We start from the raw sequence: 12,092 nt of genomic DNA on the forward strand, positions 1-12,092 counted from the left end.
GACTTTACCTACATCATGTTAATAGGTTATTTCTAAATTGTACGCTAGATATTGGAACAGTCAATAAAACAGCTCTGCCGTTAATGCAATCGGTATCGTTTGCATAAAGTATCAAAGGAAATAACTATTAAATGTTTGGGAGCATAATTAGTGTTCACAACTTTATTTTTTATAGTTTACTCTGCGTTAGTCAGTACCTCTATAAAAACGTTTTCGGGTATAAGTCAGTTTATGCCTTTTACTGTAAAAAATATTAAAAAACAAGCTTCTGCTAAATGTTAACATTCTCTCAGGGGTGATGTGTTATTATGTGGAGATATAGTAGGCTAGTCATAAAGGCAATCTCCAGACTGTGATGGAGAGGAGTCTGAAACCTTGATAAGTGATCTGTGACCATGGATACAGAACTAAATAAGAGGGATAGGGGACACAGTTCATCAAGGAGTAGTCTCACGTGGCCATCCTTCCAAATCTCTTCACACGGGCTTCCAAGGGTAGGCAAGGAGGAATGAGGCAAATCATGAACGCACTCTATCCCTGTTCTAGGATGAAAATATAAAAACTCACATGTTCTCTTTATTTACCATATTCAGCTAGATAGATGTACACCACTGGAGATTTTGGATAAAAGCACACACACACAATGCTAATGTATGTAGGATCTCATCACATACTTTTAAATGCTGAAACAAACAAAATGTTGAATTACAAATCGATAAAAAATTGTAGAATCCAAATTCTAAACGGTTCTAAATGCATATAGGTCATGTTTTGCGTTGAAGTCTGTGCCACATCCCAACTGTCATAGCTAATAACCTGTTCCTGTACACAGGGGGCATTCTGTACAAAATATGACATCTACCATGTAATAGCTATAACATAAAATAAAAGTACATTATATGTACAATATTAGATGAGGCAATTATAATACAGGGTGTATACCAAAAGACACTTTCAGAATCATTCTTTTCAAAGAAAACAAAACCATATGTAAAATGAAGAGGGCGCCAAAGAAGCTAAAATATTAAAGCAATTTGATGAAGAACAACAATCACCAACAGAGTCCTCTCTGCTCTCAGGACACTGGGAACAGCCAGGGATCCATTTACATTCAGTCAACTGAAATAAATTCCAATACTCCTCTGAGAAGCAATGAGGAAAATTGGTATTTCAGATTACTTCCTAAATTGACCCAACCCTGCTGCAATCCAGTTTTGTTTGTGCCATCTATAAAGCACTCTATTCTTACTTTTAGTCATTTTACAACAAAATAGTTGGGGGGGGGGGGGATAAATGAATGGTGAATGTTATTCTTTAAGACAAAGAAAATAATCTAGAAAGAGACAGCAAAACAATGTGATCATGGTAGTAATAGTAGCATATTTACAACTTGCACATTCAATCTGAACATCAGAGTTTTTGCAGGCAATGGAAAAGACCCTGCACACATCCAGAAGCAGTGTCGCGTGCACACACACACACACAGAGAGCTTCTCTACAGGGATACAGCCAGAGTGCATGTATGTCTGGGGGCTCAAACAATGGTGTTGTATCACATACACGTCACATCAATACTCTTGTTGTGTCTCAAATGGCACACTATTTCCTATATAGTGCACTTCTTTTGACCACGGTCCATAGGGCTCTAGGGGAATAAGATGCCATTTGGGACACATCCTAAATGGAACAGGGGGAATAAGATCAGGTTGAATGGGGAGCATCCTTCTCTACACGTTTTTCATTAGAACTAAAACAGACCAGACAGCACAAATGATTTCAACTCATTTTGGATCTTGTGTTTTTATTCAAGTTTTATCAGGAAGTGCTTCTATGTTAAGTCTTTGGGGCTTCTCCACTCCTCTCTAGCTTGACAACAATCATTGATCTGCTTTGTAGATTTAACAAAACAGCTGGTATGCGTTTTACACTCGACACGTCCCTAAATACATACTGAATACTCTGGGTGTGTGTCTACGTGCCTCTCTGGTCTGTTGGGAAGCTAATGATAAATTGAACATGGTTTGGCATTCACATAACGCTGCTATTCTATTCTCAGTTTAGAAGCTTGTACAATAAAGGCACTATGAAAGGAAAGGCTTGTGTTCAATTTTGACTGACTACAGACAGAATGGTCTTTATATGACTGAACTAGGCTACTACTTAAAAGCAACATCAGAAAGAGAGGGGTCTTGGTTATGAAGAGTAGTATTCCTCTGTGTGTAGCCCAGTACAGCTCCTCTCGTCTCCTCCCACTCACACACTAAAGCTCAACAGGAGTCTGTAAACACTGAACTAGAACATAGACCTCAGAATTTTCACAACACTAACATGACAGGACTTCGATATATTGATCGATACTGATTATGAACAAAGACAAAAACAGACTGACAGGGAATGGGGATTGACGTGTTCACATGGACAGTAAACTCCAATGGATCCAGAAAACCATTGATGTGCTGTGCCCTCAGTCTTAGAAAACCATTAACCATTGTTTGAACCAACCACACACACACACACACTGAAACCTGGGACAACTTATTGCCTACAATATCATACAGCTAAAAATGGGTGGATAAGTTAAAAAAAGCAAAGAAAAAAAGCAAGAGTGAGGTTGGCACCAAACTAGGTTTGTACAGACCAGCTGACGTCCAGTGGAGGACAGAAGAACCCCCCTTTCACTCAGGCCAACACGTTTAGAGCCACACAACTTTATTACAACAACGTCTTTTGACGGTCCCCAATACTTCACCTCCTATCAAATCAATCCTAGCAGAACACAAGAAACAAAGAGAGAAAGATGAAGCTTATGGCAATAGCAGCTGTAACTAGGCAACTAAGAATAAACAGGTGAGAGAGAAGTACTGCGCATTCCTCTCTATGCTGAGAGAGAAGACAAAACTGCTTCTTCCTTCGCCTGTTACGTACAGTATGCATCTATAATACATGTCTGTCTGCCAGTCCTATTGCACATAACATCTAGAATGAGAGAAAAATAACAGAAAGAAACCAACAAATTAAAACAAGAACAGAAGACCTGAGAGAAATGACTAGAAGGGAACATCACTGCACTCTAGAAAGCTTTTGAGAGAGAAACAATGTCACGTTTGGTGGTCGTGCCATACTGTCCTGTGCCATTGACATCTCTGGGCAGGGCTTGATCGGACTGGGGATCAATTCATAGTTGGACTGGGCAGAGTTGTTTGAGCTGCAGCTTCTTTCAGCTAGGCCATTCTGTTTTGTTCTATTCTGGTCTGGACCTTGTCTGTGCTGGGCCTCTGGGGGCTGGTCTGTCTGTCAGTATGTGGTGTCGGTCTGTCAGTATGTGTCTGTGTATGTCTGACTGTCTGTACTGCGTGTGTGTGTGTGTGTCTGTACTGTGTGTGTGTGTGGTCTCTAGTGTCCATCGTGTGGTGTGACCATGTCCTCAGCCCTCCGGTGAGTCTCCAGGGCCTTGACGGTGGAGATGTCCTGAGGCAGCTCAGACTTCCTCCTGACCAGCGGACGCTCCTTACGCTCGTTCCTCTGGAGCTATCGGGGGGAGAGGGAGAACAGTTACGCTCCAGTCATACCAAAAACTAAAAAATATGCTGTTCTATTGCACATGCAGTGATGTCAGAGGAAAAACAATTACTGGTTCTTTGTTTGCAGTAACTTCTTTGTTGTTGTAATATCCCAAACGGACATAACTGTTTCACCATTAAGGATCCCAGCTAAGTAGCTAAATCAAATCACATTTTATTTGTCACAAGCCGAATACAACAGGGCTTACTTACAAGCCCTTAATAAAACAATGCAGTTCAAGAAATATAATTAAGAACATATTTACTAAATAAACTAAAGTAACAATAAAATAACAATAACGAGGCTATATACAGGGGGTACTGGTACCGAATCAATGTGCAGGGGTACAGGTTAGTTGAGGTAATTTGTACATGTAGGTAGGGGTAAAGTGACTTTGCATAGATAATACACAGCGAGTTAATAGTCCCGGTGGCCATTTGATTAATTGTTGAGCAGTCTTAGGGCTGTTAAGGAGCCTTTTGGACCTAGACTTGGTGCTCCAGTACCGTTTGCCGTGCAGTAGCAGAGAGAACAGTCTATGACTTGGGTGACTGGAGTCGTTGACAATATTTTGGGCCTTCCTCTGACACCACCTAGTATATAGGTCCTGGATGGCAGGAAGCTTAGCCCCAATGATGTACTGGGCCATACACACTACCTTCTGTAGCGCCTTACGGTCGAATGCCGAGCAGTTGCCATACCAGGTAGTGATGCAACCGGTCAGGAGGCTCTCGATGGTGCAGCTGTAGAACTTTGAGGATCTGGGGACCCATGCCAAATCTTTTCAGTCTCCTGAGGGGGAAAAGGTGTTGTCGTGCCCTCTTCACGACTGTCTTGGTGTGTTTGGACCATTATAGTTTGTTGGTGATGTGGACACCAAGGAACTTGAAACTCTCGACCCGCTCCACTACAGCCCCTTCGATGTGAATGGGGGCGTGTTCAGCCCTCCTTTTCCTGTAGCCAACGATCAGCTCCTTTGTCTTGCTCACGTTGAGGGAGAGGTTGTTTTCCAGGCACCACACTGCCAGGTCTCCCACCTCCTCCCTATAGGATGTCTCATCGTTGTCGGTGATCACGCCTACCACCGTTGTGTCGTCAGCAAACTTAATGATGGTGTTGGAGTTGTGCTTGGCCACGTAGTCGTGGGTGAACAAGGAGTACAGGACGGGACTACGCACGCACTCCTGTGTTGAGGATCAGCGTGGTAGATTTGTTGTTGCCTACCCTTACCACCTTGGGGCAGCCCGTCAGGAAGTCCAGGATCCAGTTGCAGAGGGAGGTGTTCAGTACCAGGGTCCTTAGCTTAGTGATGAGCTTTGTGGGCACTATGGTATATCCTCGTTTCCCGCTCCCAACTTTGATAATGAATGACCTCCAGTTGTTTGATCGCTAGAGATGATGCCTGGCCTTATCGAGACATTAGACTGATCACACATCCTCTGCTCCAAGATATGGGGGAACAGTTACACATCCAGAGAGCTTATCCCCCTAAACAAATGTTTAACTAGGTCTATCACGTCTTGACTAGATCACAACTCAAAGTGCTTCATATTGTATAGCCAACTAAGCCCAATCCATCATGTCCTAGCCATTTAGTAGTCCGGTATGAAATGTACATTATGCTGTAGAGTGTACACTGAAGTATACACTCTAGTATTCATTACTGTCAGCTCTCCCCTGCCTTAGAAATGTGAGCCTGCCTATAGACATCTGATCCTGTTAATAAGTACATCACTCACAGCCCTATCCCTGACCCTCTCCTCTACTGCCCAGGCTGCGTCCCAAATGGCACCCTATTCCCTATGTTGTGCACTACTTTGGACCAGGGCCCATAGGGCTCATTTATGACACAGCCTGGGCAGTAGGTGAGAGGAGAGGGACAGGGTCAGGAGAGGGCTGTGAGTGACACACTTCTACTCCTACCCATGCTACACTGCTCCTGTTCGTACACGTCTGTCTCGACCAGTCTTTTAACCCTTAGCCTACAATTTCTGCGCCCCCGTCTGTTTAAGCTAGAGATACGTTTTTTTGCATGGGCTGCGTCTCAAAATACCGCAGCGGCCGATATCGCCCTTCCGCATCTGCGGTGAAAGGTGGCAGAGCTAGAGCGGTGTTTGTCAGACCATGAGACATCCCAAAAATCTTTATTTTCACAAAAAACGTCTGAACACTTTGGCCTACAAAGTATTATGACCACTATTGAAAGATGACTCACAAAAACTATGTATTTTCCCGTTTTGCTCTAGGTAGCCCACAAGCCTCACAAGACTCGTCTGAAGTCGGTACAGCCTCTTCTGCCAACTTCTGTCTGCAGTGACCGAACGGTTTGGGCTACACACTAATATGACCAATCTGTGGACAGCTGAGACTCTCGCCCACAAGCCTCATCAGAATGTCCCCGGTACCAGTTAAGAAAAATTATGTCAGTATATATATGGAGATAGTTTAGTGCCTAAAATAAGGTGATAAATACATGCAAAAAACTAACTTTTACTATCTGTTGTGCCATGTATCTGCTATTCAATCCGTTTCTATTGGCTAATAGCAGTAAAGCCAAATCATTTTTTTATATATATTTTTTTTATACCTTCAGGGGCCTTAAAATTAAAAATCTAATAGCTAAATGATCCTTGGTATGACCATCTTAAAACAATTCCATATGTTAGCTTAGATGCAATGCACTGACTGACAGCATGGCGGACGACAGAGGAATAGCATGCTAGCCCGCCTGCCAACAGATACACACACACATTACACACCCTTGTACCAACAACACACAGTACCTGTGTGGCTTCTTCCTCTATAGTCTTCTTCAAGATGTTAACATCCTCCATCATTGGTCCGTCTGTCTCCATAGGACTACCCAAGTCTGACGGGTCCACGTACACCAGGAACTAAACACAGCAAGAGAGAGAGAGAGGGGGGAGGATTATAATGACACACCAGGAAGTAAACCCAGCCAGAGAGAGGTGAGGGACTCCCAGAACCAAAGATAATTATATACCCTTTTAGATAATTTGGTCAAATCCATGATGATGAATCAGAGATGATTTCCTGCCTTAGCTGTGTGTCAGGTTCTGCTGGGAGGTTGTTGTTGGGCTCTGAGCCATAGACACAGAACAGCCATAGACACAGAACAGCCATAGAATACACCTACCTATTTGGTGCTGCCTGGGCTGTCCTGTGGTGGAGGACTAGCGGCAATACTACTGGGTTGATCCCTTGTGGCTCAGTTGGTAGAGAATGGCACTTGCAACTCCAGGGTTGTGGGTTCGATTCCCACAGGGGACCAGTACGAAAATATATGCACTCACTACTGTAAGTTGCTCTGGATAAGAGCGTCTGCTAAATGACTAAAATATAAAATGGTTGAGAGCGCAAGAGACAACAGGGCTGGAGTAACACACACACACAAGGAGTGACGCTTAGAGCTCACCTGAGGGTTGGACTTGGCCAGATTCTCAATCTTCACCCACGCCTCTTCTCTCTCTTTCCACTTGGCCTTCTCTCTGCACACACACACACACAACGCCAGGTTTAGGGTGACAGGGGAACAGACATCACAACAACAGTGGATCAACAGTCATCACACAATGACAGCGGAACAGAGATCAGACAACGACAGCGGAACAGAGATCAGACGACAGCAGAACAGTCATTTCAGAGTCATTTCAAGATTAAATCTGCTAAGTGGAGACAGACATAGAATGAAACTATGTGGGTGGATGTTGCGAATGAATGAACAGTTATGACAAATATGTTATTCAGTGTGTGTGTTTAGAGGTAAAGGAGTTTTACTTGTTCTTCTCTGTTCTGAACTGCTGTGTGCAGTCATCAAACAGCTTCTGGTTCATCTCCATGAAGAGCTTCAGGGCATTGTATATCAGACCGTGGATCGTCCTGCACACACACACACACACACACACACACACACACACACACACATTAACGATACATATGGACCCAGGAGTGCATAACAATAAAACAAACGTGTTGTTAACTTCCCTATCACAGGGCAGTAAACAGAGAGGGAAAGAGAGTCTGCTCCATGGCAGTAGGTAGTTGAGTGGCTCACTTGTTCCAGTGGGTCTTGGAGTTGAGGTAGAGCGAGGGGAACATGATAGGGAGGATCCTGGCAGCGTTGTCACTGATCAGACTCATGATGTACTCGTTGTTCCAGTAGTACAGCGCTCTCTCTGCAACCTGACACACACATAAGGAGACAGGGATGCCTGGTCAGGTTTCAACATAGCACAGAACCACACACACAAGCATGGACAGGCACTACATACACATATGTGCAACGCGCTCACGCACACACACACACACTCTGCTTGAGTTCAACCAGAGCAAACACACACCTGGAAGTGAGGGCTGGACACACACTTGGCCAGCTGTCTGAAGAGAGGCTCCATGACCTTGACGAACTCAGAGGGTTCGATGACGTCCAGGATTTCCTCCAGCTCATTGAGGAACATCACCTCCTTTGGACTGTGGGTCTTTGGCCAGTACTTCAACAGAGCCATCACTGTCTATAGGAGAGAAGATTAGAGCCATACATTAATATTGAACTAACTAGTCACACACACAGAGCTGTGGGTCTAATTAGTCACACACACAGAGCTGTGGGTCTAACTAGTCACACACACAGAGCTGTGGGTCTAACTAGTCACACACACAGAGCTGTGGGTCTAACTAGTCACACACACAGAGCTGTGGGTCTAACTAGTCACACACACAGAGCTGTGGGTCTAACTAGTCACACACACAGAGCTGTGGGTCTAACTAGTCACACACACAGGGCTGTGGGTCTAACTAGTCACACACACAGGGCTGTGGGTCTAACTAGTCACACACACAGGGCTGTGGGTCTAACTAGTCACACACAGGGCTGTGGGTCTAACTAGTCACACACAGGGCTGTGGGTCTAACTAGTCACACACAGGGCTGTGGGTCTAACTAGTCACACACAGGGCTGTGGGTCTAACTAGTCACACACAGGGCTGTGGGTCTAACTAGTCACACACAGGGCTGTGGGTCTAACTAGTCACACACAGGGCTGTGGGTCTAACTAGTCACACACAGTGCTGTGGGTCTAACTAGTCACACACAGGGCTGTGGGTCTACTAGTCACACAGGGCTGTGGGTCTAACTAGTCACACACAGGGCTGTGGGTCTAACTAGTCACACACAGGGCTGTGGGTCTACTAGTCACACAGGGCTGTGGGTCTAACTAGTCACACACAGGGCTGTGGGTCTAACTAGTCACACACAGGGCTGTGGGTCTAACTAGTCACACACAGGGCTGTGGGTCTACTAGTCACACACAGAGCTGTGGGTCAACTAGTCACACACAGGGCTGTGGGTCAACTAGTCACACACAGGACTGTGGGTCAACTAGTCACACACAGAGCTGTGGGTCTAACTAGTCACACACAGGGCTGTGGGTCTAACTAGTCACACACAGGGCTGTGGGTCTAACTAGTCACACACAGGGCTGTGGGTCTAACTAGTCACACACAGGGCTGTGGGTCTAACTAGTCACACACAGGGCTGTGGGTCTAACTAGTCACACACAGAGCTGTGGGTCTAACTAGTCACACACAGAGCTGTGGGTCTTTGGCCAGTACTTCAACAGAGCCATCACTGTCTATGGAGAAGATTCACACATTAACCCTAAGCCAGCATTAGAGCAAAGTACTAATCTCACGCAGTCCGTTGGGGATGTCTTACCGGTTCAGTGAGGGTGCTGTCCTTCTCTAGAAACTGCACCACGCAGTACGCCAGCTAGAAAGACAAACAGATACACAAAATAGCAATTTTAACTACAACCATCATGTCGACACCGCTTAATACAACTGTAATGAACGCTTATTACAACCTATAACGCATATAGGCCTAAATCAAAAGGTTTATTGTATAGCAGGCCTAAGGCTTTTTTAACTGTACGGTCATTAACAGGAATTATGTTTCGAAAACAAAGGTAGTTATGGATAGCTACCTGTGGGTGATAGACACTAAGGGACTTGACTTTGTGTAAAGGCAGCAACACTTTCAACAGGAAAATCTTGTGCTCCTCTTTCAACGGTAAGGCAAAGCCATTGATTATGCTGCAAACAGATAGAAGCAGAAAAGGTTGTGATCAGCAATATAATACTTCTGATCAATACAACAAAACAATGTAGGCACAAAAACTATTAAAGCATCAAATACCTTCCTAATATTTCCAACAACTCTGCTATTCCGTTATGATGTTCTGTTTCATAAATGAACCTGGAAAGAAATGACAGTTATGTCATTTAAAATCACGAAAGCAAAACAGAGCAGTTAAATAAATGGTATATTTAAACATTGGCATTCGTCATGTCAAGTGTCTCCAATGATGACACGACTCAGACACTGAGTGTACAGAACATTAAGAACACCTTCCTAATATTGAGCTGCACCCCCAGCTGCAACTGTTGTGTGAAATACCCAGCAGTGTTGTGATTCTTGACAAACCGATCCGCCTGGCACCTTATACCATACCCTGTTCAAAGGCAGTTAAATCTTTGGTCTTGCCCATTCAACCTCTGAATTGCACACAATCCATGTCTCAATTGTCTCAAGGCTTAAAAATCCTTCTTTAACCTGTCCCCTCCCCTTCATCTACACTGATTGAAGTGTCTTTAACAAGTGACATAAATAAGGGATCATACCGTAGCTTTCATTTGGTCAGTCTATGTCATGAAAGAGCAGGTGTTCTTAATGTTTTGTACACTCAGTGTATGACAATACAATTTCATAGTGCAGTATTAGGACCATTTACTCACTTATAGAATATGTTATTTATCTGTTTCCTGATGTACGCTCTCAGGCCCAGGAACTTGCCGTAGATGCGATGCAGAGTTGTCTTTAGAAAGTCCCTTTCCCTGGGGTCTTCACTGTCAAACAGGTCCAATAGCTGTAGAGACAACGCATGTAGTGACATTAAATCACCTGTTCTCTCACACACACAGACCACACGCAAAAAATAAATGCATAGAGATGCACACACGGAGACACACTCGGCGACAGACACACATAATCTCACATCCTGTTTCTTTACTTCCAGTGAGAAAGGACCAGTGCCTAGTTACCTGCATTACAAATTTCTGGTCGATATACTTCTTGGCCACATTTGGTTGAAAGTCTGGAGACTCTAGAAACCGGAGGAAGAACTCGTAGACGAGCTGGAGAAAGAGGAACAGAGGTGTACACATCAGTGGTATGAAACGGTGCGTGTGTTCATTTCCTTGTTTGTGTGTGTGTGTGTGTGACTGCGTGTGTGTGTGTGTGTGACTGCGTGTGTGTGCGCGAACGTATACCTGGAGGTGTGGCCACGCGGCCTCTAGTGTGGGCTCATCCTCCTCCGGGTCAAACTCAGCCCCTGTGGGGTTGGATGATGGAGGCAACGTCCTGAACATGTTCACTGCAAACTGAAGGACAGAGACACAGGCAAACAGGTCACTACACAGAACATCATATTATTACCATCAGGGCTATTGGAAGAACTATCCCAGGCAGGTGTCAATGGTTGGCCAACTCCAGCACTTTGACATTGAAGTGTAAACTGACATGTTGGGTGTTTCTCAAAATGCATACTACCGTGCTCTGAGCACGTGAATTGGAGCATGCACCAGTCGGAGTACGAGTCCAAATCAAAGTATGTGAAATGGAGCGCGGAGGGCACTTCTCGGATGCGTACTCCGCTTGTACACATTTCGAAGCATGTATCGATGCAAGCTTCAACGGAAAGTATGCACAGAAATACACTGCTCAAAAAAATAAAGGGAACACTAAAATAACAGATCTGATTTAATGAAATAATCTTATTAAATACTTTTTTTCTTTACATAGTTGAATGTGCTGACAACAAAATCACACAAAAATTGTCAATGGAAATCAAATGTATCAACCCATGGAGGTCTGGATTTGGAGTCACCCTCAAAATTAAATCGGAAAACCACACTACAGGATGATCCAACTTTGATGTAATGTCCTTAAAACAAGTCAAAATGAGGCTCAGTAGTGTGTGTGGCCTCCACGTGCCTGTATGACCTCCCTACAACGCCTGGGCATGCTCCTGATGAGGTGGCGGATGGTCTCCTGAGGGATCTCCTCCCAGACCTGGACTAAAGCATCCGTTGGTGGATGGAGCGAGACATTATGTCCCAGATGTGCTCAATTGGATTCAGGTCTGGGGAACGGGCGGGCCAGTCCATAGCATCAATGCCTTCCTCTTGCAGGAACTGCTGACACACTCCAGCCACATGAGGTCTAGCATTGTCTTGCATTAGGAGGAACCCAGGGCCAACCGCACCAGCATATGGTCTCACAAGGGGTCTGAGGATCTCATCTCAGTACCTAATGGCAGTCAGGCTACCTCTGGCGAGCACATGGAGGGCTGTGCGGCCCCCCAAAGAAATGCAACCCCATACCATGACTGACCCACCGCCAAACCGGTCATGCTGGAGGATGTTGCAGGCAGCAGAACGTTCTCCAGACTCTGT

At 44.8% G+C, this 12,092-nt stretch overlaps 1 protein-coding gene across 3 annotated transcripts in view; it reads right to left on the reverse strand.

Moving 5' to 3' along the window:
* Positions 1-556: 556 nt before the first annotated feature.
* Positions 557-12,092, reverse strand: part of LOC311106526 (serine/threonine-protein phosphatase 2A 56 kDa regulatory subunit gamma isoform-like) — a 52,046-nt gene continuing 40,510 nt past the window's right edge. For all 3 annotated transcript variants that reach the window (XM_084148888.1, XM_084148887.1, XM_084148889.1), the window contains 12 exons: positions 10,908-11,018; positions 10,680-10,772; positions 10,374-10,504; positions 9,775-9,834; positions 9,563-9,671; positions 9,295-9,348; positions 7,923-8,093; positions 7,637-7,764; positions 7,360-7,461; positions 6,998-7,070; positions 6,345-6,455; positions 557-3,528 (listed from right to left, as the gene is read on the reverse strand). In XM_084148888.1, the coding sequence (XP_084005014.1) occupies positions 3,394-3,528; positions 6,345-6,455; positions 6,998-7,070; positions 7,360-7,461; positions 7,637-7,764; positions 7,923-8,093; positions 9,295-9,348; positions 9,563-9,671; positions 9,775-9,834; positions 10,374-10,504; positions 10,680-10,772; positions 10,908-11,018 (1,278 nt within the window). In that variant the 3' untranslated portion in view covers positions 557-3,393. The remainder of the gene's footprint in view (positions 3,529-6,344; positions 6,456-6,997; positions 7,071-7,359; positions 7,462-7,636; positions 7,765-7,922; positions 8,094-9,294; positions 9,349-9,562; positions 9,672-9,774; positions 9,835-10,373; positions 10,505-10,679; positions 10,773-10,907; positions 11,019-12,092) is intronic.

Source organism: Coregonus lavaretus, assembly GCF_964263955.1.
Source record: "Coregonus lavaretus genome assembly, chromosome: 31".
Classification (NCBI taxonomy): domain Eukaryota; kingdom Metazoa; phylum Chordata; class Actinopteri; order Salmoniformes; family Salmonidae; genus Coregonus; species Coregonus lavaretus.